General features: G+C 47.3%; 1 protein-coding gene across 1 annotated transcript; it reads left to right on the forward strand.

The window, feature by feature from the left end:
• The first annotated feature begins 14,714 nt into the window (after positions 1 to 14,714).
• Positions 14,715 to 24,282, forward strand: LOC150001440 (nucleoporin NUP42-like). Its single transcript, XM_090286865.1, has 5 exons — positions 14,715 to 14,856; positions 16,280 to 16,346; positions 17,805 to 17,883; positions 22,982 to 23,066; positions 23,705 to 24,282. The coding sequence occupies exons 1-5, from the start codon at positions 14,715 to 14,717 to the stop codon at positions 24,280 to 24,282; spliced, it is 951 nt and encodes a 316-aa protein (XP_090142991.1).
• Positions 24,283 to 24,354: the final 72 nt, after the last annotated feature.

Consider the following 24,354-nt stretch of genomic DNA (forward strand, 5'->3'; position numbering starts at 1 on the left):
AAGCTCTGAGCACAAGAAAGGAGAAAGTTCTGATAAGAAGAGTATGTCAGAAATATGTACAATAAGTACTAATGCAAATGGGAGGAGGGGTAAATTAAAAAGAGGCAGGGAAAATATCCTCTACCATCAATCATTATTAAACTCAGCTGAAAGGAATATAGGTCAACCCAATGACCATCCTTGATGGAGCCCATAGCAGATGTCTGACATTGTTTTTGTTGCTGTTGTTGTTAGCACCCAAGTTCCTACTTCCTATTAGCATCTTATCTCCCTGTTGTTAAAATTCCCTTTCTATGTATTGTTTATGAAAGGTAATGCCCAGCTCCATAAATATCAAAGGGGAGGGTGTTTCTCATTCCATATCTGCATAGACAGGAGATAACATATAACATGGAAATGGCCAGTTGACATTGTGGCTCCTGAGACTGAATTTTGATGATGTCATTCACTAGTTAGAGTCGGTATTCTCTGAAGTGGCAGACTGGACCAGCCTCTTATTGCTACATAAACATTGTCATACATTAACTAACCTTCCAGAGCAGACTTGGTTTTTCCCAATTTTTCAAATCAAATTCTCCAGGCTATCATGAATTTTGTAAGGTTCCAGTAAAATTGCTTTTTTGGCTTAGGATAGCCAGAGCTTGATTCTAATGCTTGAGAGGAATAAATGTGGTTAGTACTGACCCAGGCATTGTTTAATCATTTTTTTTCCCCCTCGGTGTCCAAACTCCCTCCAAGCCAACACTGCCTAATTCTACTTCCCCATTTAGCGAAACTATCTTCTATGTTCCCAGTGTGCGTTCCTCCCCCAACCACAGCCCCAAGAACCGCAATGCCTTATGTCTCTGTTTTTCCAACTGAGAACCTACCCCTAAAATACAAAAATTATTAGGAGAAAATTTAAGCCAAAGCTAGAGCAGCTATTCTTTTTTTATTCTTAATGAAGGCTTTTTAATTTTTTAAAAGATTTTATTTATTCATTTTTAGATAGAGTAGAAGGGAGGGACAAAGAAAGGGATAGAAACATCAATATGTGAGAGAACCAACTGGTTGCCTCTCACAGGCCCCCAGCTGGAGACCTGGCCCACAACCTAGCCATGTGCCCTGACTGGGAATCAAACCAGTGACCTTTCAGTTCACAGGCCGACACTCAACCCACTGAGCCACTCCAGTCAGGGCTAGAGCAGCTATTCTTAAACTTAGTATCCTTAGAGTCTGAAATGGTATATGTTAAAAGTGTGGTCTCAGAGACCACACTAGGTCAAAATTAAAGCATGAGAGAAGCCTAGAAATTAGCATTTTTTACAAACTAAATAGATTTCTGCTCAACAGGATCAAGGAACCATTGGACTATGAAGGAAAAGAGCCATATATGAATGGGTCTCTGTCTCATAATGTATGTCATATTTCATTCATATTTACCTCACCCATTGATTTCTTCAGCAATATGAGATTTCTTTGGCATTCAATATACAGTTTGCTCTGATTTGCCCGTGCTTTCTGGTGAATTTCTTGTTACTATTTAAAGCTTGTTTATTTATTTTGTCAACAGGTCTAGCTTCTTATAATCAACTTTAGAGCATTTTGCAAAGGTCAGTTTCTCTACAGAGACAACTTAAATTCTGCCCCTCAAAGGAATCCTTCCTCTAAGCATGGGAAATGGTAAACATTTGTCATTAGCAACCACTTGCCAAGGAATCCTAAGATAAGCTGAAAATAAATGCTTACTGCTTCAGCATCTCAGAGAACACATAAACCTGTGTTTCCTTTTAATATATCAAAAATAAAGATTACTGGGAGTGAAAATTTTTCATACCAAATTGAAATCAAATTAAATTTTTCTCTTTTGAAAATTATTATATATTTACTATTCTGAGAATAATTTCTGTGTAGAAGGTGAAAAAACCAAAACATTTTTTCTAAACTCTATATAGTTTTAATTATAGCTATATAATAAAAATAATTCTGGTTGGAAGTTGAAAACACAAGTTTTAATCTCAAATCTGACTTTTAAAAATCTTATAATTTCTTATTTTATTTTTTTATATATTAAATTGATATAATTCTACCTCTCTTGATTATAGTATTACAAGACAGGATTAAGTCTGTAAACTATAAAAGCATTTCACAAACAGGAAATACTGGAAATACTAAGTTAATATTGTCACAGAATAAGTAATTTAATTTAAATAGTATTGAAAAAATTGGTCTGTGGGGTTCACTTTAAAACTGGTTTCTCTTTTCTATCCTAATGGCTTGGACAGAAGGAGCCCAGAGGTCGGGGGTGGGGCGGGGCGGGGGCACCTAAACTATTTCCCTCAGCCCCAACTAAGTATAATGGGCAAAAGGGTTTTGGACAGGTGAGACGTGCCTGGCACACCTTCCTCCAAAGAAGCCCTTCTTTTCCCTAATGTGGGACATTGAAAAATTAATACCTGCCTTTTTTCTTCTAGTGGTTATGGACTGAATGATGTCTTTTAACCCCGTTGCCAAATCTGTTGCCCCAGAATACAACAAGGATGCCAGCCTGTTAAACCAAGCACGCTGCTGTCCAGGGACAGCCAACTGACCTGGAGTCTGCACAGTCCTTCCCCGTGTGGGAAGGCAACCCTCCCCTCCACACCCCCACTCTTATTAGGGATTTCTGGACCCAAGGGTAGGTAGGACAACAACCATGCCCAGCCTGAAGCATCTAGAGGAGCTCAAGACCTTTGCTCATTGTCCTTTATAAGGTTATAAAGGGTCTTAAGTCTGAGAGGGAGGGATTGTTATTTTTTATTGTTAAAATAATTAATTAATTATTTTAAAAAAAGAAGAATATATGAAAGGGTGAAGCAGGAGAGCTTTGTATGTATGACCCATGGGCATGAACTTGAGGGGGGGGGATTGCTGGAGGAGGGGTGGTTCTGGGCGGAGGGGAGCAAAGGGGAAAAAATTGGAACTATTGTAACAATAAAATCAATAAAATATACTTTAAAATAAATAAATAAATAAATAGTATTAAAAAATAACAGCAATAGTTTATATAGTTTTATGTGTTTGGGACTATTCTAAACAGTGTGTGTGGGGGGGGAGAGAAAGAGATTGAGAAAAGGGGGGAGAGCCTCAATTAATACTCAAAAAACCCTATGATATCATGATCCCATGTCTCAGATGAAAAAGCTGAGTCACGGAGAAGTTAAATAACATGTCAAAGACCCCATAGTATTTCACAGGCACTTTGCATAAATGCATCAAGAACAAAATATTTTTTTAATATTCATACCAATATCCACAAATATTTTGGAATTCATCCTAGAATCTTGATAGTTCCATGACATAAATATACATTTTTTCTCCTTATGAAGCTTAACAAAATAAATGCATTATATTTAATTAAGAGGAGTTTGTACTGTGCTCACTTCCCTTCCAAATCCTGTGTCTCTAAGATGATTGCCTGCTTTTACACAGATAGCAAAAATAGCCAACGGGAATGCCATGTAATTGCTGGAATTTTAATTGCCTGGGAGAGAGGAGCATAAAATAGTATTACAGTCAGAGCCAGGGTGAACTTAAAGTTAGTGACTATTCAAGTTTGTGATTTATGAGGCTCCTCTGCAATGTATGCTCATTCCTCAGAATCTTCACCAGAGAACGAGTCCTATATATTTTCTTACATAATCTAAATTCCCATCCCTAATATCACTTCTATGTACATCACTTCATTTATTTATCAAATATATTCTGAAAAAAGACATAGAAGTCATTATGCTCATTGTGCACCACTATGAATTTGATCAATAGTAACCATGAACTTACAATACCAAAGATTTTATGCCAAATGAGATACCATTGCTCACTAGATCATGACGCATACTTAGCAGTTTCAAGAAAAAAAGTTAAAAGTATAAAATTTGATTTATCAGATTCATTTGCTTCTTAAAATTAGAAAAATTTACCACTATTGGATAATTCAAGTAATTCTCAAGTTCAATGGGATAGTTTTACATTCCCAGTATAGATGTAGACTGTTTGGAATGGGGAAAGAAGAGATTCTTGTTATTTCTCTCTTTAGTGAAAAGACATCTACAGTTATTGCTTTACCTATTTTATAAGTTTTCACTCATGGAAGCATGGAGAAGCTGGCCTCAAGATCATGAGATTCAATAGGTTGGTACACAAGTTAACAGAACAGAAAATGGGATTTAGGCAGTGACCTAAGGGTCAGCTGGGCATAGAATGAAGACCTCTGGGTCTTGATTCAGCCCAGGGGCACAATGTGAGAAAGGAGGGCCAGATGCTGGAAAATGCACTGGATGGGATGTGTTAGGAAAACCAAATAATTGTCACTTTTTGGTAACTATATATAAGACATTTATTTTATGCCAGATTTTTGTTAAGGACCTCATTTTTCTGACCTATCTTTCAATGTGGAAGCATTTTTGTTGGAGTAGCCCTCCTAATTTCCTTCTACCCATTAGGTAAGCATAGCTTATATGATTAGTGAGTTTATGAGGAAGACATGTTCATCCCATAATACAAGAGGTGCCCGCGGGAGGAGCGGCTCACGGCTGCGGGCTCCGGGCGGGGGGCGTCGAGGGGCGCGGAGGGCGGGGTGCCGGAGCCCGAAGGCCCGGGGCGGGGCGGGGCGGGGCGGGGCTCGGCGCGTGGCGGAGCGGGCGCGGCGCGGGGCGGAGCAGAGCGCGGTCAGGCCCGCGGCGGAGAAGGCGGCGGCCATTGTCTGGGGCGCCATCCGGGGCCTGCTCGGCGCCGCTCGCTCGCTTGTCCGCCCTCCCTGAAGGCAGCAGCATGGCGGAGGTGAGTGTGGCCGGCGGGAGGTGGCCGAGCGGCCCGGCGTCCCCTCCGGCCCGGGCGTCCCGGTCCTCCCGCGTCTCCGGCTGCGGCAGCGGGCGCGCGCGGGCACCCGGCGGGACCAGGCCGCAGCGGGCGGGCGGCGAGCCCCGGGCCTGGGACGGCGCCGAGTCGGGGCCGCGGGAGGACTGCGGGGCGGCGTCGGGGCCACGACGGTGCCCGCGGGAGGAGCGGCTCCCGGCTGCGGGGTCCGGGCGGCGGGCGCCGAGGGGCGCGGAAGCCCTAAGGCCCGTGGCGTGGCGCCGGGCGCGGCGGGGCTCGGCGCGGGGCCGAGCGGGCGCGGCGCGGGGCGGAGCAAGGCGCGGTCAGGCCCGCGGCGGAGAAGGCGGCGGGCATTGTCTGGGGCGCCATCCGGGGCCTGCTCGGCGCCGCTCGCTCGCTCGTCCGGCCGACCTGAAGGCAGCAGGATGGCGGAGGTGAGCGTGGTCGGCGGGAGGTGGCCGTGCGGCCCGGCGTCCCCTCCGGCCTGGTTTTCCTGGGCGTCCCGGGCCTCCCGCGTCTCCGGCTGCGGCAGCGGGCGTGCGCGGGCCCCCGGCGGGACCAGGCCGCAGCGGGCAGGCGGCGAGCGCCGGGCCGGGGACGGCGCCGAGTCGGGGACGCCGGCGGACTGCGGAGCGGCGGCGGGGCCACGACGGTGCCCGCGGGAGGAGCGGCTCCCGCCTGCGGGGTCCGGGCGGCGGGCGCCCCAAGGCCCGGGGCGGGGCGCGGGGCGGGCCGGGGCTCGGCTCGTGGCGTAGCTGGCGCGGCGCGGGGCGAAGCAGGGCGCGGTCAGGCCCGCGGCGGAGAAGGCGGCGGCCATTGGCTGGGGCGCCATCCGGGGCTTGCTCGGCGCCGCTCGCACGCTTGTCCGCCCGCCCTGCAGGCAGCAGCATGGCGGAGGTGAGTGTGGCCGGCGGGAGGTGGCCGAGCGGCCCGGCGTCCCCTCCGACCTGGTCTTCCTGGGCGTCCCGGGCCTCCCGCGTCTCCGGCTGTGGCAGCGGGCGCGCGCGGGCCCCCTGCGGGACCAGGCCGCAGCGGGCGGGTGGCGAGCCCCGGGCCGGGGACGGCGCCGAGTCGGGGCCGCGGGCGGACTGCGGTGCGGCGGCGGGGCCACGACGGTGCCCGCGGGAGGAGCTGCTCCCGTCTGCGGGGTCCGGGCGACGGGCGCCGAGGGGCGCGCAGGGCCGGGTGCGGGAGCCCCAAGGCACGGGGCTTGGCGCCGGGCGTGGCGGGGCTCGGCGCGTGGCGGAGCAGGGCGCGGTCAGGCCCACGGCGGAGAAGGCGGCGGCCATTGGCTGGGGCGCCATCCGGGACCTGCTCGGCGCCGCTCGCTCGTTCGTTCGGCCGACCTGAAGGCAGCAGGATGGCGGAGGTGAGCGTGGTCGGCGGGTGGTGGCCGTGCGGCCCGGCGTCCCCTCCGGCCTGGTCTTCCTGGGCGTCCCGGGCCTTCCGCGTCTCCGGCTTCGACAGCGTGCGCGCGCGGGCCCCCGGCGGGACCAGGCCGCAGCGTGCGGGCGGCGAGCTCCGGGCCGGGGACGGCGCTGAGTCGGCGCCGTGGGCGGACTGCGGTGCGGCGTTGGGGCCACGACGGTGCCGCGGGAGGAGCGGCTCCCGCCTGCGGGGTCCGGGCGGCGGGCGCCCGAAGTCCCGGGCGTGGCGCGAGGCGGGCCGTGGCTCGGCTCGTGGCGTAGCGGGCGCGGCGCGGGGCAAAGCAGGGCGCGGTCATGCCCGCGGCGGAGAAGGCGGCGGCCATTGGCTGGGGCGCCATCCGGGGCCTGCTTGGCGCCACTCGCTCGCTTGTCCGCCCTCCCTGAAGGCAGCAGCATGGCGGAGGTGAGTGTGGCCGGCGGGAGGTGGCCGAGCGGCCCGGCGTCCCCTCCGGCCTGGTCTTCCTGGGCGTCCCGGGCCTCCCGCGTCTCCGGCTGCGGCAGCGGGCGTGCGCGGGCCCCCGGCGGGACCAGGCCGCAGCGGGCAGGCGGCGAGCGCCGGGCCGGGGACGGCGCCGAGTCGGGGACGCCGGCGGACTGCGGAGCGGCGGCGGGGCCACGACGGTGCCCGCGGGAGGAGCGGCTCCCGCCTGCGGGGTCCGGGCGGCGGGCGCCCCAAGGCCCGGGGCGGGGCGCGGGGCGGGCCGGGGCTCGGCTCGTGGCGTAGCTGGCGCGGCGCGGGGCGAAGCAGGGCGCGGTCAGGCCCGCGGCGGAGAAGGCGGCGGCCATTGGCTGGGGCGCCATCCGGGGCTTGCTCGGCGCCGCTCGCACGCTTGTCCGCCCGCCCTGCAGGCAGCAGCATGGCGGAGGTGAGTGTGGCCGGCGGGAGGTGGCCGAGCGGCCCGGCGTCCCCTCCGAACTGGTCTTCCTGGGCGTCCCGGGCCTCCCGCGTCTCCGGCTGTGGCAGCGGGCGCGCGCGGGCCCCCTGCGGGACCAGGCCGCAGCGGGCGGGTGGCGAGCCCCGGGCCGGGGACGGCGCCGAGTCGGGGCCGCGGGCGGACTGCGGTGCGGCGGCGGGGCCACGACGGTGCCCGCGGGAGGAGCTGCTCCCGTCTGCGGGGTCCGGGCGACGGGCGCCGAGGGGCGCGGAGGGCCGGGTGCGGGAGCCCCAAGGCACGGGGCTTGGCGCCGGGCGTGGCGGGGCTCGGCGCGTGGCGGAGCAGGGCGCGGTCAGGCCCACGGCGGTGAAGGCGGCGGCCATTGGCTGGGGCGCCATCCGGGACCTGCTCGGCGCCGCTCGCTCGTTCGTTCGGCCGACCTGAAGGCAGCAGGATGGCGGAGGTGAGCGTGGTCGGCGGGTGGTGGCCGTGCGGCCCGGCGTCCCCTCCGGCCTGGTCTTCCTGGGCGTCCCGGGCCTTCCGCGTCTCCGGCTTCGACAGCGTGCGCGCGCGGGCCCCCGGCGGGACCAGGCCGCAGCGTGCGGGCGGCGAGCTCCGGGCCGGGGACGGCGCTGAGTCGGCGCCGTGGGCGGACTGCGGTGCGGCGTTGGGGCCACGACGGTGCCGCGGGAGGAGCGGCTCCCGCCTGCGGGGTCCGGGCGGCGGGCGCCCGAAGTCCCGGGCGTGGCGCGAGGCGGGCCGTGGCTCGGCTCGTGGCGTAGCGGGCGCGGCGCGGGGCAAAGCAGGGCGCGGTCATGCCCGCGGCGGAGAAGGCGGCGGCCATTGGCTGGGGCGCCATCCGGGGCCTGCTTGGCGCCGCTCGCTCGCTTGTCCGCCCTCCCTGAAGGCAGCAGCATGGCGGAGGTGACTGTGGCCGGCGGGAGGTGGCCGAGCGGCCCGGCGTCCCCTCCGGCCTGGTCTTCCTGGGCGTCACGGGCCTCCCGCGTCTCCGGCTGTGGCAGCGGGCGCGCGCGGGCCCCCAGCGTGACCAGGCCGCAGCGGGCGTGTGCGAGCCCCGGGCCGGGGACGGCGCCGAGTCGGGGCCGCGGGCGGACTGCGGTGCGGCGGCGGGGCCACGACGGTGCCCGCGGGAGGAGCGGCTCCCGGCTGCGGGGTCCGGGCGGCGGGCGCCGAGGGGCGCGGTTGGCGGGGTGCGGGAGCCCGAAGGCGCGGGGCGGGCGGACACTCTGCACGCTGCGCCCCGTGGCCCTGGGCGGCCCTGTCCCCCGGTACCCGTGAGCCCCGGTGAGCCGCGGTGGGGGGCGTCGGGTCGGGACGGGACGCGCGGGAGTGACCAGCGTCTCGGCACTCCGCTCGGGGGATGCGTTCGCTCCTGTCTGGGAAGACGGGCTAGCTGCGCTCTGGCCTCCGCTCGGCCCGGACGTGGGACCCGGGCGCGGGGTGCGCAGGTGCTGGGGGACGAGCGAGGACCATACAGGGGAGCCGGGGGTTCGGGGCCCTGAGATGCAGGGTGGCGCCGGGGTTGCGGACCCCCCTGCTCCGGCGGTGATTCCTTGAGCGCCCTGGCCGGCAGCACCCGCCTGTTCTGATTATGTTATCTTATTTTTAGAGAAGGGGAAGGGAGGGACCGCAATGTGAGAGAGAGACATTGATCAACTGCTCTTCATAGGCACCCTGACTGGGGGCTCAACCCACAGTCCAGGCATGTGCCCTGACTGGGAATCGAACTAACGACCCTTCGGTTTGCAAAAACAGGCCCAACCAACTGAACCACCCAGTCTTATATGCCTCATATGAGTTTAATCATACAGTAGTTGTCCTTTTGTGACTGGCATATTTCACTTATGATGTTCTCAAGGTTCATTCATGTGGTAGGATGTAACAGGATTTCCTTTTTTAAGGTCGCATAATATTCCATTGTATGTATATACCACCTTTTCTATATCCATTCATCTGTTGATGGAGTTTGGGTTGCTTCTACCTCTTGGCTGATGCTATAATGAACATGGGTGTGCAGATATCTTTTGGGGATCCTGCTTTGAATTTTTTTTTTTTTTTTTAGATTTTACTTACTTTTAGAGAGAAAGGAAGGGAGGGAGAAAGAGAGGGAGGGAGGGAAACATTGATGTATGAGAGAAACAGCAATCGGTTGCCTTTTGCACAGCCCCAACTGGGGACCTGGCTCACAACCTAGGCATGTGCCCTGACTGGGAATCGAACTGGTGACCTTTCGGTTCACAGACCAGTGCTTAGTCCACTGAGCCGCACCAACCAGGGCCTGCTTTGAATTCTTTTGCACGTATACTCAGCAGTGAGATTTGTGGATTATAGATGTATCCTAGGAGTTTTTGAGTTTCACGAATTTGTATATCCACTACTATTCTCAGATATTGGGAAGCTTTTGGCCATTATTTTTTCAATTAGGCTCTCTCTTCTTCCTCTGCCTCCTCCTCCTCCTCCTCCTCCTCCTCACCCTTCTGTAGTACATATGTTGTTCGGCTTGATGGTGTCTCACAAATTCCTTAGTTGTCTTCATTTTTCTTCAGTCATTTTGCTTGTTCCTCTGCCTCAGGTACTTGGAAGTACTGTATTTGAGTTCACTGAATCTTCTTCCTAGTCAGATTTGATATTGAGTCCTTCTAGTGAATTTTTTAGTTCAGTTATTGTTGTTTTCATTTCAGAATTTCTGTTTGGTTCTTCTTTATAGTTTCTGTCTCTTTATTGATATTCTTATTTTGGTCATGTATTGTTTTCCTAATTGTGTTTAGTTGTCTGTACTCTTTTTAATTCATTAACCATCCTTATGATGGCTATTTTGAATTTTTGGTCTGGCAACTCATATGTCTCTTGCTTTAGGGCTGGTTTCAGGAGATTTAAATGGGTCATCTTTGCTTGTTTGTATGTTTTGTTATCTTTTATTGAGATTACAGCATTTGAAAAATCAGCCACGTCTCCCAGACTTTGCAATCCCGTTTCATACAGGGATGACATTCTCTATTCAGCCCTGCTGGAGATTCTGGAGACCTCTCAAACCTACGCTGGGGATGAGTCCTGCCTGGGCGTGTGTGGACTATCCTAATGGAATAGGTTTTGCGATTTGTACCGTGGCGCCGCTGCTGTTACCGTGTGCCATGGTCCTGGAGACCCAGCTAGTGCCTGTCTGTGGTACTGCAGATTCTCGTGCACGTGGCTTGCTTTTGTTCACCGAGACCAAGCTCCCAACCTGGCTCCTGGTTCTTGGCAGTACTTAGTTAGATTCAGGCCAGATTGATACCCACCCCACTGGGCAGCCTACCTAAAAGTCGGAATGTTGGATGTACATTCCTCCGCAGGGAGAAGACGGGGATTGGGTGTTTCCCACAGTCGCACCACACGGAGCCAGGGAGAGGGGCTCTGGAGAGAGAGAACCACGAGTTTTCCTGCCAGGCTGTGATGGGTTTGGTTTTGCGTTAGCCTGGAGTATAAGCACCTCTTAACTGGGTTCCAGATTTTTCACAGAGGCAGTTGGTCCATATATTGCTATTAAATCCAAGTGTCCATGGGGAAAGGAGGGTTGAGGGTTTCCTATTCTTTATTCTTGCACCTCGCTGATATCACCTCCAATAGCTCTAGTTTGAATGAGCTTTGGCTCTGCGTCAGACAATGACTTACCGCTTTACATCTATTACTACTTTAATCTTCACAACACTGACTTAGGTACTGTCATGATCCTCATTTTCTAAGTGAGGAAACCAAAATCTAGAACTAGATTATGGGTTTGGAGTTGTTTGTTTGTTTTTGCTTATCAGCGTTTTCTGCAATACACATGCATTACCATTGTAACACATGTAGCTCCCATTTTTCCTTATACACATGTAATTTGTGGGATAAAGCATAATAGGATAGAGCGTAACCATTTTAGATGGCAAAGACTTAATTTGGGCAGAATTCTTGACTTAAGTGAAATTCATTCCCCTAGGAATCCAGAAGTACTCAAGAAAGATACAGAGCTCTTACCCCTCTGCCCCTGAGCTTCCGGCTCCTTCTCCCTCACTCAGCTAGGGAAGAGTGCAGAAACAAGAGCAGACGTTCTTCCCGCTGGCTCGTGGTAGCTGCTTCGCTCTGCTCCCTTCCAGGGCCATCCTTTCAGTTCTGCCTTTTCCACTTTTATTTCCAGCACTTTAAAAAGGAAGAGTTGAAAGCCTTGCAAATATGAGGGAATCTTCCAAGAAGGATGCTTTAAAGAATGAAATGGGTATATGAGACATTTTACTTGCCCCAAATATTAGTTTATGTTGATAATTATTATTGAAGAAGAAACTGCAATAGTACTCATGAAAGGCTGATTAATATAACAAGATACCACTTGATGCCTATTAAATGGGCAAAAATTAAAATCCAACAATAACAGACATTGAAGTTATAATGTAGAGACTTGTGAGCTGTTGCTAGGAGTGTGGGTTGGTGTGAGCATGTAAGAGAGCCATCTGGCAACATCTAGCAACGTCAAAGATGCACACCCTTACAGCCTAGCAGCTCCGCTCCTCCGCAGAACCCTCGCTCTTCAAAGTGTGGTCGTGGGACCAGCAGCGGCAACGCCACCTGTGAGCTGAATACAAACGCAGACCCTCAGGCCCCGTTTCAGACCTACTGAATCATAGACTGCATTTTAACAAGATCCACCGGATGACTGTACATGAACACAGGGGTGCGCAAAAGGAGGATTACAGTTGGGAGTACGAGAAAGAGTTCATTCTTGTTTTTTTATTATTGTATTACTTACTATTACTGTTAGCCTACTTTTGCCCACCCCTGTATATGAGAAACTGTTGCATTTGGAAGAAAGAGACCAGTATAAAACTACATAGTATTGTTTGTAATAGCATTTCTCACAGCCTCTCACTGGCTCTGATCAGGGCTGCGTACCCATCCTGGATCAGTCACGGAATACGCAAAGCCTCTTCTGATATCCTGACCAAACTGATTCAAAGAGCTACCTCCTTTTAACAGCTGTGTAGTATTCCATTGTACCAATGTATCGTAATTTACCTAACCTCTCCTTTGCTGACGGTCATTCAGGTTTCCCCAGCGATTTACTAACACAACCGGTGCAGGATGCCCTTTTTTGGACCTTGCCCACCACACACCCACACACAGTTCTTTCTTTACCAACCTCAACGAGCACATGACTGCTGAATTGTGCCTTTTGTGTTTTTAAGGAACTTTCCATCTCACCACCAACATGTCACATTGAATATCCCTGTGACTGCTTTGAGGAAGAGGAGTGGGGAGGGGACTGGAGGCTGCAATGTCTAGACTTTTTCTTCATTGTCTTCTGTTCACCCAATGCAGTCCACCTGTCACTAGAGAGGCTCTATGAAACTTCCCCTAAATTAGGGGGAAAGCTTCAGATGTCCATGGAGGCCCCACTTGCCTACTAATTTCTCTGGATCTCCTGGGGACAGGGGCACCTGTCCCCTAACCTCTTCTGCCTGTAGCTTCCGCTTTCACCACAACAGTGCAGAACTGGTAAAAACCTTGCCGTTTCCAATTGCCCTTCTCTTGCTATTGTCTAAGGGCCACTATAACTCAGGCCACGAAGAAAGCTACTTCCACAGCCCACAACCTCTACCCTCAAAGAGGTGATGTTACCCCAGGCCAATGCCTGGCTCCTCAGTCCTTGTCTCAGTCCTCTGGCTTTGTGGTGGTCTTGCCTCTCCCACAATGCCCTTATCCTGCCAACCCATCACCCTGAAGCCATGAATCTGCACTTCAGACAAACTGCAGCATCTCTCAGAAGTATGTCCTATGTCCTTTCTGCTTCTGGTGTCTGATTTGTTTTTTTTTTTTTTTTTTTTTTTTTATATCACTTTACAATTGTCTCTGGGCTAGCCTCAGTTTTGAAGTCCTAGAACTTAGCTCTAACATGGTCCAGATCTTGACTTAATACCCAATAACATTTCCCATCCTTGTTTTATTGCTGGTAAACAAGCTCTCTCTCCCTTGGCCTGGCAGAAATTTTATTTTTCTCTTTCGCCTTCACATGCTCAGTTGTGCCATAGTAAAACAACACCAATCCCATTTTTAACCCTTACAACAGAGGCCTTCCTCCTCCTCCTCTTCCTCCTCCTCCCTGCCCCCCACGACCAGCACAGGGTGAAAAGAAACTGAAATATTCTCTCTCCAGCCCCTTTTGGATGGGATCCCCACCCTCTCCATCACCATTCTTAGTTCCACAGGGGTCCCCAGTGAAACTCCCAGCCCACTTTGGAATACAGTCTTCCCTCAGACCACAACGTTTGCTGATCTTTTAGAAAAAAAAAAAAAAACATTCCTTTACTGGCACTTGATAAACTGAATGAACTTATAACTTCAGCATTGCTTCTAAAGGACTTTGTAAATGCTGTACTATTGGCATTAGTAAACGTAATTGTTTTAGAGACTCCGTTTTACCAGCAGCAGCCTCGAAACAGAAGCAAGAATGGCCTACAAGTTATACTCATACACCCTAACCTTCTGATTATTTTGGTTCTCCAAAACCTAATTTTTTCCCTAGATGTGTGTACATTATTAATCCTTTATCCTGTGACAGTAGCACTTTATTTCAGCACAGCTCCCTAAATCCCATTTAAGCAAGCGATTTAGATGAAAGCAGTGCACAAGGAAACTTGAAGCAAAATTACTAAGTAATGTTTGAAGCAGAAGAGACACCAGCTGGCCTCCTTACCAAATTTAGAAGGTGGAACTGATATACAAGAGTCTGCTGATTGCATTGATTTGGGGGGGTCAATTACATTTATGGCATTCAATGACAGGAATGACAGAAGCCAGGAAGACCCTGCTCTCGCTCATGCTGGTGAAAGCATCATGGTGGTTCATCACAGTTCAGTCATGGGATGTCTAATCCTCACCCATTCTTCTTCCTGCAATATTTCAAATAATGTGCCACAGGCGAAGTAAGTTAACTTAGTGGCTGGCTTTCTGGGCTCCCTGTTTCCTGCATAATTGGTGGACTAATTATGTTTCATTTGGGTATCAGAGAAGACTGTAGGACATTTATCTGCTCAGTAGACAGTGAGTTGATTTGGATTTGTTTCCCTGTCAAGAAAGCCGGTAGTTAATGGGCGTCCCGAAAGGGGCTGGGCACAGCCCAGCCCACGGTCTCCTTCTGCCATTTTCTCCTGCGTGTGAGGCGCTGGGCTGGTGTCTGATGAGCGAACAAAGGCAGAAGGGGCTTGGTTCTGGTGTTGCCAAGCAACGAGTTTCAGGTAGAACTTAACGTGTCAAAGCTACAGTGTCTGTGAGTGGCAGTGGTTGGGAGACTTGCCGTAGGGCGACCCAGACGCCGCCTTGCTTTTGTACACTCCTATGAGTAGTTGTTTTTTTGGCCCTTGACTCAAATATAATTTTTACTCAACGTTGCTTCCAGGGAGAGGCTAGCAACCAGGGTCCGAGTCAGGGCTCCTAATTCTGGGGAAGTCGCGAACTTCTTTGGAAATATAGTAAAAGCGTACAGAGCCATTGCTCAGACGCACATGTTCCTAAAATTTGGGGTAAAATTGGGAGGATAGGATACCCAATGAAGACCTCTGGGCGCCGAGGGAAGGGGGCGTGGAAGGGCACGTCGACTTGCTCCCCGGGCCTAAGCCCTTTCCGAAGGGTTCAGAATATTTCATTAAATCAGTTATGGATGGTGCGAAAAGCGCTGTCTTCGAAGAAAGGTAAGACACGAAAACACAATACAACACAAGACTTTAAAGGTAAGATGTATTTTTCTTTTCTTAGAATTGGAACTTGGTCCTGAAAGGTGTCGCAGGATGCTGGCTCCCCCCGACGCACTCTCCCGCCCTTTCAGCCTTGGGATAGTCGCATTGTGGCTTTCACACCTGCTGCCTCTTCTTGAGGACAGTCTGTGTGCCTTACCACAATAGGTCTAATGAAATATCCCAAACCAAAAATGAGGGCTCGGGGTCGGGTAAATGTGAATGGACTTCCACTAACCACGGGATGTCATAGTTGACATTCTGTGGAGACTCACTAAATGTAGTGATTAGAAAATAAACGATGAGTGGACAGGTTAATTGAGGGAAAAATGTGTAATGAACTGTGTCAAAGAAACAGTTATTTAGCTACCTGCAGCAAGTGAATGCTTCTGGCATTAGTAAGTGTGAAGGCCCAAAGCTGTCTTCAAAAGATGACTTGAATTTCTTGAGCTGTGTCATTCCCCAACGGATTTAAAGCTTTAGAATAAGAGAATGCTATTAATCCCTACTTGAGGGATCTGGTTCAGCTATCTGCTGCCTTTTCTCTTTGGTTTTATTAAGTAGTTTTAGAGTTGGGAGATCAGTTTTCATAAGGAGTATATTTCCCATCACTCCACTTGTTATTACACTTAATGGAATATCTCCAATTCAGTGAGAAACAAGGTGAATTATCTTAGACCCCACTAGAAAATGATGAGTAGTTGAGACAGTTCAAGTGATAACTGGAGACAGAAAGGATAGTCTTGTTGGCTCATTTTGGTGGTTATGAAACATTAGTAATATGCTCGTAATAGAGAAACTCAAATGCATTATTCCCATGTGAATTCCCTTTATAATCTCCCCCTGAAAGATCCATGGGTATGTGTTTTCCGAAAGGGAAGACTGAAATAGATTTCAGCATCTATTCAAGGACAGGAGGTGGAATCTAATTGTTTATGCTCAACAGACTTTTTCATACACTCCCCATCTTTCAGAGGTTATTACTATATCGGGCCCAGTGGGAAAGCCAAGACTGAGAAAGAGAGCTTTTGATCCTGAAGGAATTCATGATTTAGGATATATGCCTTCCATCCACTCCACCATCAAGCAGTTATTCACTTAATAAGCCTATGTCAGCTGAACTTAGCAACACATCATTATTTTTCTAGAGCTAACAGTCCCCTCAATCTTGTTAAACAGAAATGCAGTTAGGCCATTATGCGATCTGTTGATATTACACTGAACTATGTAAGTCAGAATGAAGAGTTTTGTGACTTTCCGTAAGTGGAAGTGTTGGATCTTTGCATAATGTGTGTATGGAATAAGCAAAATATAATGATGTTTTCAGAGGTTTAAAAGATGAATTGCCGGTAAAATTGTTTTGTTTTATTGTTTATTCCAGGTCGTGCCAGACGTGGGCGCAATGCCTCGAGCCAGAGAGACTCATCCAGCTTGTCCCAATCTACAGGGTGCGCGGGCCGCCGAGAGCAAGGGAAGTCATCTTCCGGTTCTTCCGATTCCGGAGCTTCAACTGACGGGAACGGGGCATTTGGAGCACCTCAGAACCCATTTGCTTCTTCACCCAGCTCTTACGCACCGAAAGACGAAAACGAATTCCTGTAAGTGAAAGCCCTCAGAAAAGTTACCCATTCGCTTGCTTTTCGAAAAGAAGTAATACATTACCTAAAAATCGGAATAAGCAGAAAGTACCCATGATCCTATCCCTCAGAGGTAACCACGTTTTGCGCGCATATATACATGTAATATAATGGGTATAATACATATCGTACTAGATCTTATTTCGCTTAAAAATGCGTCATCTTTCCGTATCAGTACAGTGTCTTCTCAGAGCTCAGTGTGCTTTTTCCACTTTGTTGATAACGCTGTATTGTGAATAGCTTTGTAAGGTAGTCCTGCTTAATTAAATCTGTTGTAAGTTATGAGACCTTTAAAAAGGATGAGGTAATTTAAAGCAACTTGTGATCTTAGAGGTCACATATCATCTCCTATTTTTCTTTCTAAAACTTTTACTTCATTTGCCTCATTCAAATTGGTTGCATTTGGTTTCCTTCGTTATTGTAGAGTAAATTCCTTATCATTTCTCGAGAACATCTGTAGTAGAATTTGTGACTGGTACCAAAACGGTGCCTGGCTCTCTGTAACTACCCTCGGCTCCTGGCTTCTAGGACAGAACATCAATATAGGTATTTGTTGGTCTTTTACTTCCATAAATTAGAAGTCGGTCAGTAGTAAACATTTTGAGCCATGTACCATAAACTACTGACGTTTCAAAAGAAGAAAAGAAACAAATGAACCCGTTCTTCCTATATTTGATGTTACAGAAACCCTAAATTGAGTATAGATTCTCTGTAGTATCTGTGATTTTATTAATCATAGCATTCTGGACGGCATAGGAGGGGATTGAATTTAGAGCAGATACTATCCACAGCTTTGCCAACCAATGAACTGCATGGCTGTGGGTCTCTTCACCCGTTTGCAAAATGTGAGAATTAGACAAAATGTTCTCTAAAAATGTGATGTTTCTATATTACGGAGTGCTTCCTGTCTTTCCCAGTTAAATACTCATTGATGTGGATGGTAATGAACAAAAACCATTAAAGTTGTGTTGTGTATTTTATTATATCTTAGTTCTTTAATCTATGTATGACACAGTTGTTCTCAATGAAATGAATTAGCGAATGGTTCCGTGTACTGCAAAAGCAAAATTATGAACTTCTTTAATATTGTATCTATCACATGAAATGTAGTTTATAGTTCTGTAACTTCTACTTTAAAGGACACTTGAGAAAACATAACGAGAAACCTAAAATTATATATTTACTACAATTTAACATTTCAATCATTGAAAATGAGAAAAAGATAAATTTTAATAAGCAGATGAAAACTATTTTCTTTTTCTTTGTCAGGGACGAAATGGGAAAAGATGTGGTCGTTTGGGAGTCCTCTGGTCAGTGGCCGTTCTCCGTTTATTCACCAGAGGGAAACGTATCTTGCCTTTCAGGTAACTGAGAAATTGTACATTTTTAAACTACGTTTTACAACTCTCATTCTCTAAAAGCGAGACCCTGCCAAATAAAGAAATGAACCACGAACTTAGCTGTAGTTAGGAGAGGTTGGACATTCTTTAAAGTGCCTGAGCATTGCAGCAGAACTTCATGATTCGGAGATTGAGGTTGAAAGGTATAGTTCTTTTAAGATATGTGGTTCTCATGAGAAAATAGTAACATCAGGACCCACCACAGTTCTAATTCTGTAAGCCCAAGCAGAGGCTCTACTCTCTTGGCTCTCCATAGGTACCCCTTCAGAACCTCTTGGCTGCCTGCGGTGAATAGAAGAGTCATATCCTGCCTGCCACGAAGGCCTTAGCTGTCTGATTCTGCTTGCTCTTTCTTCCCTGTCTTTCCTTTTAAGGGTAGTTGTTTTTCATAAAGCATGTGAAGGCCTATCCTGGAGATAATGTTTGAAGGTCAGGAGCTTTAGCTGGGCTGCAGGGATAACACTTCTGTAGAATACTCCTTCCCTTCCCATTTTCTTTTGTCTAGAGTTTCTAAAGCTCCTTCTGGGCTGAAACCTAAACTGCCACACTGCTAAGCCCACCTGGCTGGTCCTGAGTGAATAGCAGGCTCCTAGCGGATGACAGTCCTTGCACTCCCTCAGAACTCTGGCATCTGTACTCTGTCTCAGCTCTGCCTGCTCATTCTCTGCAAGCATTTGCATCACACCACTCCTCAGTTGCTTCGGTACTCATTCAACAGATCCTCACCGAATTTCTTTAGTGCCAGGCCCTATTCTAAGTGCTGGGGATATGTTGGTGAGCAAGATAGGCAAGATCCCTCCCTTATGAAGCTTATGTTCTTGAGGGAAGGAGACAATAAGTAAAACAAGGAAATAAGAGAACTCCAGCTGGTGATTTTTCTGTAAAGAAAATAAAGAAGTATTAGCCTTGTAAAATCAGTTCAGCATTGAACCTAATACCTGTCGAATGCCCTAAAGCAGTTCCTCCCAAGTGTGGGACGTAGATCCCTATGTCGGGTTGCCGGATAAAATATGGGGTGCCCAGTGAAGCTTCAATTTTAGGTAAACAAAGAATAATGTTTTAGCATATGAATAACCCATGTAACATTGGTGACATATTTATGCTACAAGTGTGTGTGTCTGAAATTCAAATTGAACTGGGCATCCTGTATTATTATTTGCTCAATTTGGCAACCCTGTTCCTGAGACCCTTGCAGGAGCTGTACGAGTTCAAAAATCTTTTCATAATAATCCTAATGCACGAGTTGCCATTTTCACTGTGTTGACATTTGCACAGTTGAAGCAAAAAAATCGATGAGTAAAGCCCCTTATATCTTAGTGTAAATCAAGCTAGAAACAATAAACCGTAGTCACAAAGTCTAACAGTAGTCAATGAAAAAGGTTAATGTCCTTTTGGCTTAAGATTATGTCCGAAATGAAATGGTAGAAGTTTTTAATTTTATGAGATCTTGACCTCTGAGTGCAAACCATTTTTACTATACTGTGTGACCAAATGGGAAGCACACACAGAGTTGTTTCTGCCACATACTCAAGCGTGATGGGTATTTGAAGGGAAAGTCCTGGTGTGCTCGTTTGACTTGGGAGCTGAACCAGCCACTTTTTTCCCCCACAGAACAGTGGCTAATGAAAGAATAAGTGGCAACTACGGTTATTTTGACTTAAGTATTTGGTGACGCTTTCTTTAAAAATAAATGAAGGGAGCCCGTTACTTCATAGAGAACAACTGACAATGATAAAATGCAAGCTTTCAAGTGAATATTAGATGATGGAGAAATTTTTTTCTCATGTGAGCTTGATAACTTCTCGATACATAAAGTCTCTTCTGATGAGATGGATAGTGACATTAACAAATATGAATATTTTGATATTGTAAAAGACCATTTGGCCGTGTTTGGGAGTTCTCGATAACTCAGTGAACCAGTATTTTCCAAATATTTAATCTGTAATGTTGCAAAATTATACATACCTAAAAAGTCCATTCGAAGTGCAAAATTATCCAGTGAATTGAATGTGATAGTACAAAAAGTTTGAGTCGACATTGGAGCTAAACTTTTAGAAACTACCACCTGTCAAGTTCTGGTGTGACGTCAAAGAAGAATATTCCAAACTATCTGAAAAGGCCGTTAACATCATTCTTTTCCAGCTCCATATCTGTGCAAGAACAGGTTTTCGTCCTATACTACACCCAGGCGGTATATTGCAACAGACTCAATGCATCTGATTATTTCCTGAGGTTAAATCCTAGCAATGCTATTAAGATCAGAAGGTGTGAACATTTCTGTGGCAATTGATGCTTAATGACAATTTTCCTCCTGTAAGAGTTGTACATTTTTAGTCCCCTCAATGGCAGTTTAGGAGACTGTCCACTTCACCACATTTTTTCTTTTATTTTATTAAAAGATTTCTTGTATTGATTTTTTGGGGGGTGGGCGGATAGAAGAGGGAAACATCAATGTGTGAGAGAAATATCAATTGGCTGCCTCTCACACATGCCCCAACTGGGGACCAGGCCTGTAGTCCAGGCATGTTCCCCGATTGGGAATCGAACTGGCGACCTTTCACTCTGTGGGACAATGCCCGACAAGCTGAGCCACGCTGGTCAGAGCCACTTAACCAAATTCTTTTTCTTTTTTTTTTTTTAATTATTTCTTTGTTTGTTTGTTTATTTATTTACTTTTGGAGAAAGAGAGGGAGAGAAACATCACTGTGTGGTTGCCTCTCACTCGCGCCCCCAACTGGGGACCTGACATGCAACCTAGTCATGTGCCCTGAGTGGGAATCCAACCAGCAACACTTGGTTCGCAGGCCAATCAATGCTCAGTCCCACCGAGCTTCGCCAAATTCTTAAAGCCAATAAATAATATTCACTTTTAATTTTTGCCAGTCTGATGAGTAAAGGCTTTTATCTTGATTTTCAGTTGTATTTTTAAATTGCACTTTTTTACTTCATTTATTTATTGGCTATTTGAAAATTTTGTGAGTTGGCTGTTTGTTGTTTTTGCTCATATTAACTTATTCTTCTCAGTGATTTGTAAGAACTCTTAATATGTTAACATTAGTTCTTCTCCTGTCATGTCGCCATTCTGGTTTTCCCAGCTTATCATCTGCGTTTTAATTTTGCTTATTATAGTTTGACATAGAGAGTATTTTTCTACATAGAAATTTGAATGTATACGTAGTCAACTTTCTTTTTCTGTTAGTTCTTCCTCTCCATTTATATTTAGAAAAAGAATTTCCCCTTCAAAGATAATAACCAACTACATTTTATTCTAATTTTTTCCTTATGATTATGAAAATTTTCTAATATCAACATTAGTGCACTTTCTTGTCTCGCCCCTTTAGCTTTACTATTCTATCAAAAATATTGGCATTTATTTTAAAGATTCCAATTGATTTCTCACTTCAGGTTTCACTGACATTTCACCAGAGGAGCTGAGACTTGAATACCATAACTGCTTAGCCAGCAACAACTTACAACATTATGTAAGTTTGTTTCCTATTCATCTACCTCAATAACAGATTAGCTGTGAATTACTACCTTCTCCATATTTAGAGGCTTGCCTGTTTTGGTAAAGTGGGTGAGGTCTACAGTTTTTTCAAGACAAGGCTATTTTTATTTTCTAAATTACTTTATTTGAAATTGATTGGTTATCTAAAATGGTGATAATATATTTTGACTGTACTAACTAGGAATGATTATCCAACAATCAGTCCCAGAAATCAAACCCTTTCATCAGTTGGCAAACATTTATAGAGCATCTCTTAGGTGCAGATACTGTGGTGAATGTTAGAAAAATAAAGTGAAATAAAGCAGTCGATTATATAGATTAACATTCTCACATGTCAAATATCAAAAATTAAAAAGCTCAGCTTGAGGAAGTTTGTGCTAAAGGAAATGACAAACTCTTTTGTTGTTGTCTACAGTCATGATCATGCGTTTTAACTGGCACACACGCTCTTCTCCCACCCAAATACAACTAACTGTGTGCCGCCAGGTACTTGTGCTTCTGAACCAGGTGATTCAAGGAGCTGGAGAACAGGCAGAGGGGACTAGAGCTGGAATATCTTTGGCAAACAGGGGCGGGTCAATGCGAACTTTACAAGTGATGGGCCGTAAAAATGTTTCATAAACTTTCTGTAATTTTGGCAAAGATGTGAAGTTGTTTGAGAGATGAAAATAAACACTCGATATTGACTCATCATTTTTCTGTCTTCTCTCTCCAGCTAAATTCCATCCAACAGTTAATAAATCAGTGGAGGAATAGGGTAAATGAACTGAAAAGTCTAAGCACAGCACCTAAAACAGGTTTGGTGAGTACCTGAAAGTTTGCTGAAGGGAAGTGTCTCTCTTATGTATTGCTTTTTTTGCAAGAATTTTACTTTCAAGTTGGAAAGCAAACTTAAAATTTTCTGTCAAGCCCTGGCTGGTATGGATGTTTCTCTCCCTCTCTTTCTCCCTCCGTTCCTCTCTCTCTATTTATTTAAAAATAAATAAAATCTTTAAGAAAAAATGTATATCGGCCTATAGATACTGAAATGTATTATTAAAAATTATTTTTCTCATTTTAATATGTATTCATTGAAATTTAGAAAACAAAAATTTTTAAAGATTTTATTTACTTTTTAGAGAGAGGAGAAGGGAGAGAAACATCAGTGTGCAAGAGAGAGATTGGTCAGTTGCCTCTTACATGCCCCCTACCTGGGTATCTGGCCCACAATCGAGGCACGTGCCCTGACCAGGAATCGAACCGGCAACCATTTGGTTTTCAGGCTGGCACTCAATCCACTGAGCCACACTAGCCAGGGCTAGGAAAAATTTAAAAGCATAACTAAAATTAAAACCATAATTCATCAGCAATTGACTCTTAATCTTTGAGGTTGGTGTACTTTTTTCTGTCTGTATTCATATTGTGGGCATTTTTCTATGTTAAACATTTCACGTTTTTAAGCACATATTTTAAATTTTAAATTTGGCTCTAAAGTACATATATAGAAAGGTACTTGAGAATTATTCATCAAGTACTTTATTATTTGCCCTTTCTTATAGCTCTCTGATATAAAGAATGGAATAAATCAAGCAACCTCTACGTTTGGATTTGGGAGTAGGCAAACAGCAGCATTTGGGCCACCAGGTAAGTGATAAAGTAATGCAGGAGTTCACTGATTTTGAAAAATAGGATTTTATAGGTTTCAAGTTGTAAAACCTGAAGGTATGTTAAGCACCATTTTAAGTCAGCCTTGCAAATTCTACAGCCTTCCATAATGGAGCTTGAGAGAATTTGATTCATCAAGCCTTAGTGAAAGGGGGGCCAGAATGGGCTGGGCTGTTCTTTGAAAGGCCCTATGGCTCAAGCTTTAGAAGTATATTTTAGGAGTGGCTTTTCAAGACTTTTATAGCTGTGGTAGCAGCACCTTTGAGGACTTTCTTGTCACTGTATAACAGCATAGTGTCCTCCGCAAGTGACAGCTCCAGTGAGATGGGGGGCGGGGCATGGACAAGCCAGAAGTGTAAGAGCACTCGCTAATCCCTGAGGCTTTTCAAAGCCGCCTCATTGAGTGAAGGTAAATCACGGGGCAAGTGAGGTCGGTGTAGCAGGAAGACAGTGGGTTTGTTCTAGCTTCTCGTTTTTACTTTTCTCCCTTGTAATCTCTTTCCAACATCCAAACATGGCGGGAATAAGGGGAAAATGAGGGGGGAAAAAGTGGGGATTAACATGGCCACATTTCTGACTGTAATAGGTTTTTTTTTCTTTTTCTGGTTTATTTGTAGGTTTTCCAGTGAATAACAGCATGAGTGATAATGCTCAAAATTTTAGTTTTAAAACAAGCTCTGGATTTGCCAGTGCCCCTTCTGGAAGCCCTTCTGTGTTCGGGAACACGCCCGCATTTGGAGCTGTTCCCTTTCCCGGTCCTGCCGTCACTACTTCTACTCCGGTGCCTGGATTTGGGAAACCTGAAATCACAGCTGCTGCTTCGTTTTCATTCAAAACCCCAGCAGCTGCAGGTTTTGGCTCGCCTGGGTTTCCAGGATTCCCAGCTCCCATGGCAGCAGGCCCTGCTGGAGCTGCGGGGGCCCCAGCCGTCACAAACAGCAGGTCGGTGGCTGGCTTTGGAAATCCAGGCTCCCAATCTCACACTACTGTTTCCAAGTCATTCAGTGACAGTTTTGCAAATAGCAGCACATCTACCTCTCTTCCTGTCTCAAATAGTAGCATGACAACAGTTAACGAATTATTCACGCCCAAGCATCAACTAACGGCAGAAGAACTAGAGCAGTTTCAGTCCAAGAAATTTACTCTGGGGAAAATTCCACTGAAGCCACCACCTATGGAATTTCTGAATATCTGAAAGAACAATTTTAAATAAAGAATGACTTATGAAATTATTTTGAGTGGTTCATATAAAAGAGCAGATACATAC

The sequence above is a fragment of the Furipterus horrens genome, unplaced genomic scaffold (assembly GCF_987537825.1).
Source record: "Furipterus horrens unplaced genomic scaffold, mFurHor1.1.pri manual_scaffold_9, whole genome shotgun sequence".
Taxonomy (NCBI): Eukaryota; Metazoa; Chordata; class Mammalia; order Chiroptera; family Furipteridae; genus Furipterus; species Furipterus horrens.

Coding starts and splice junctions, on each gene's coding strand:
- LOC150001440 (XM_090286865.1), top strand. CDS start 14,715: ATGAAGACCTCTGGGCGCCGAGGGAAGGGGGCGTGGAAGGGCACGTCG. Junction 14,857..16,279: donor AGCGCTGTCTTCGAAGAAAG/GTAAGACACGAA, acceptor TGTTTATTCCAG/GTCGTGCCAGACGTGGGCGC. Junction 16,347..17,804: donor AGCTTGTCCCAATCTACAGG/GTGCGCGGGCCG, acceptor TTTCTTTGTCAG/GGACGAAATGGGAAAAGATG.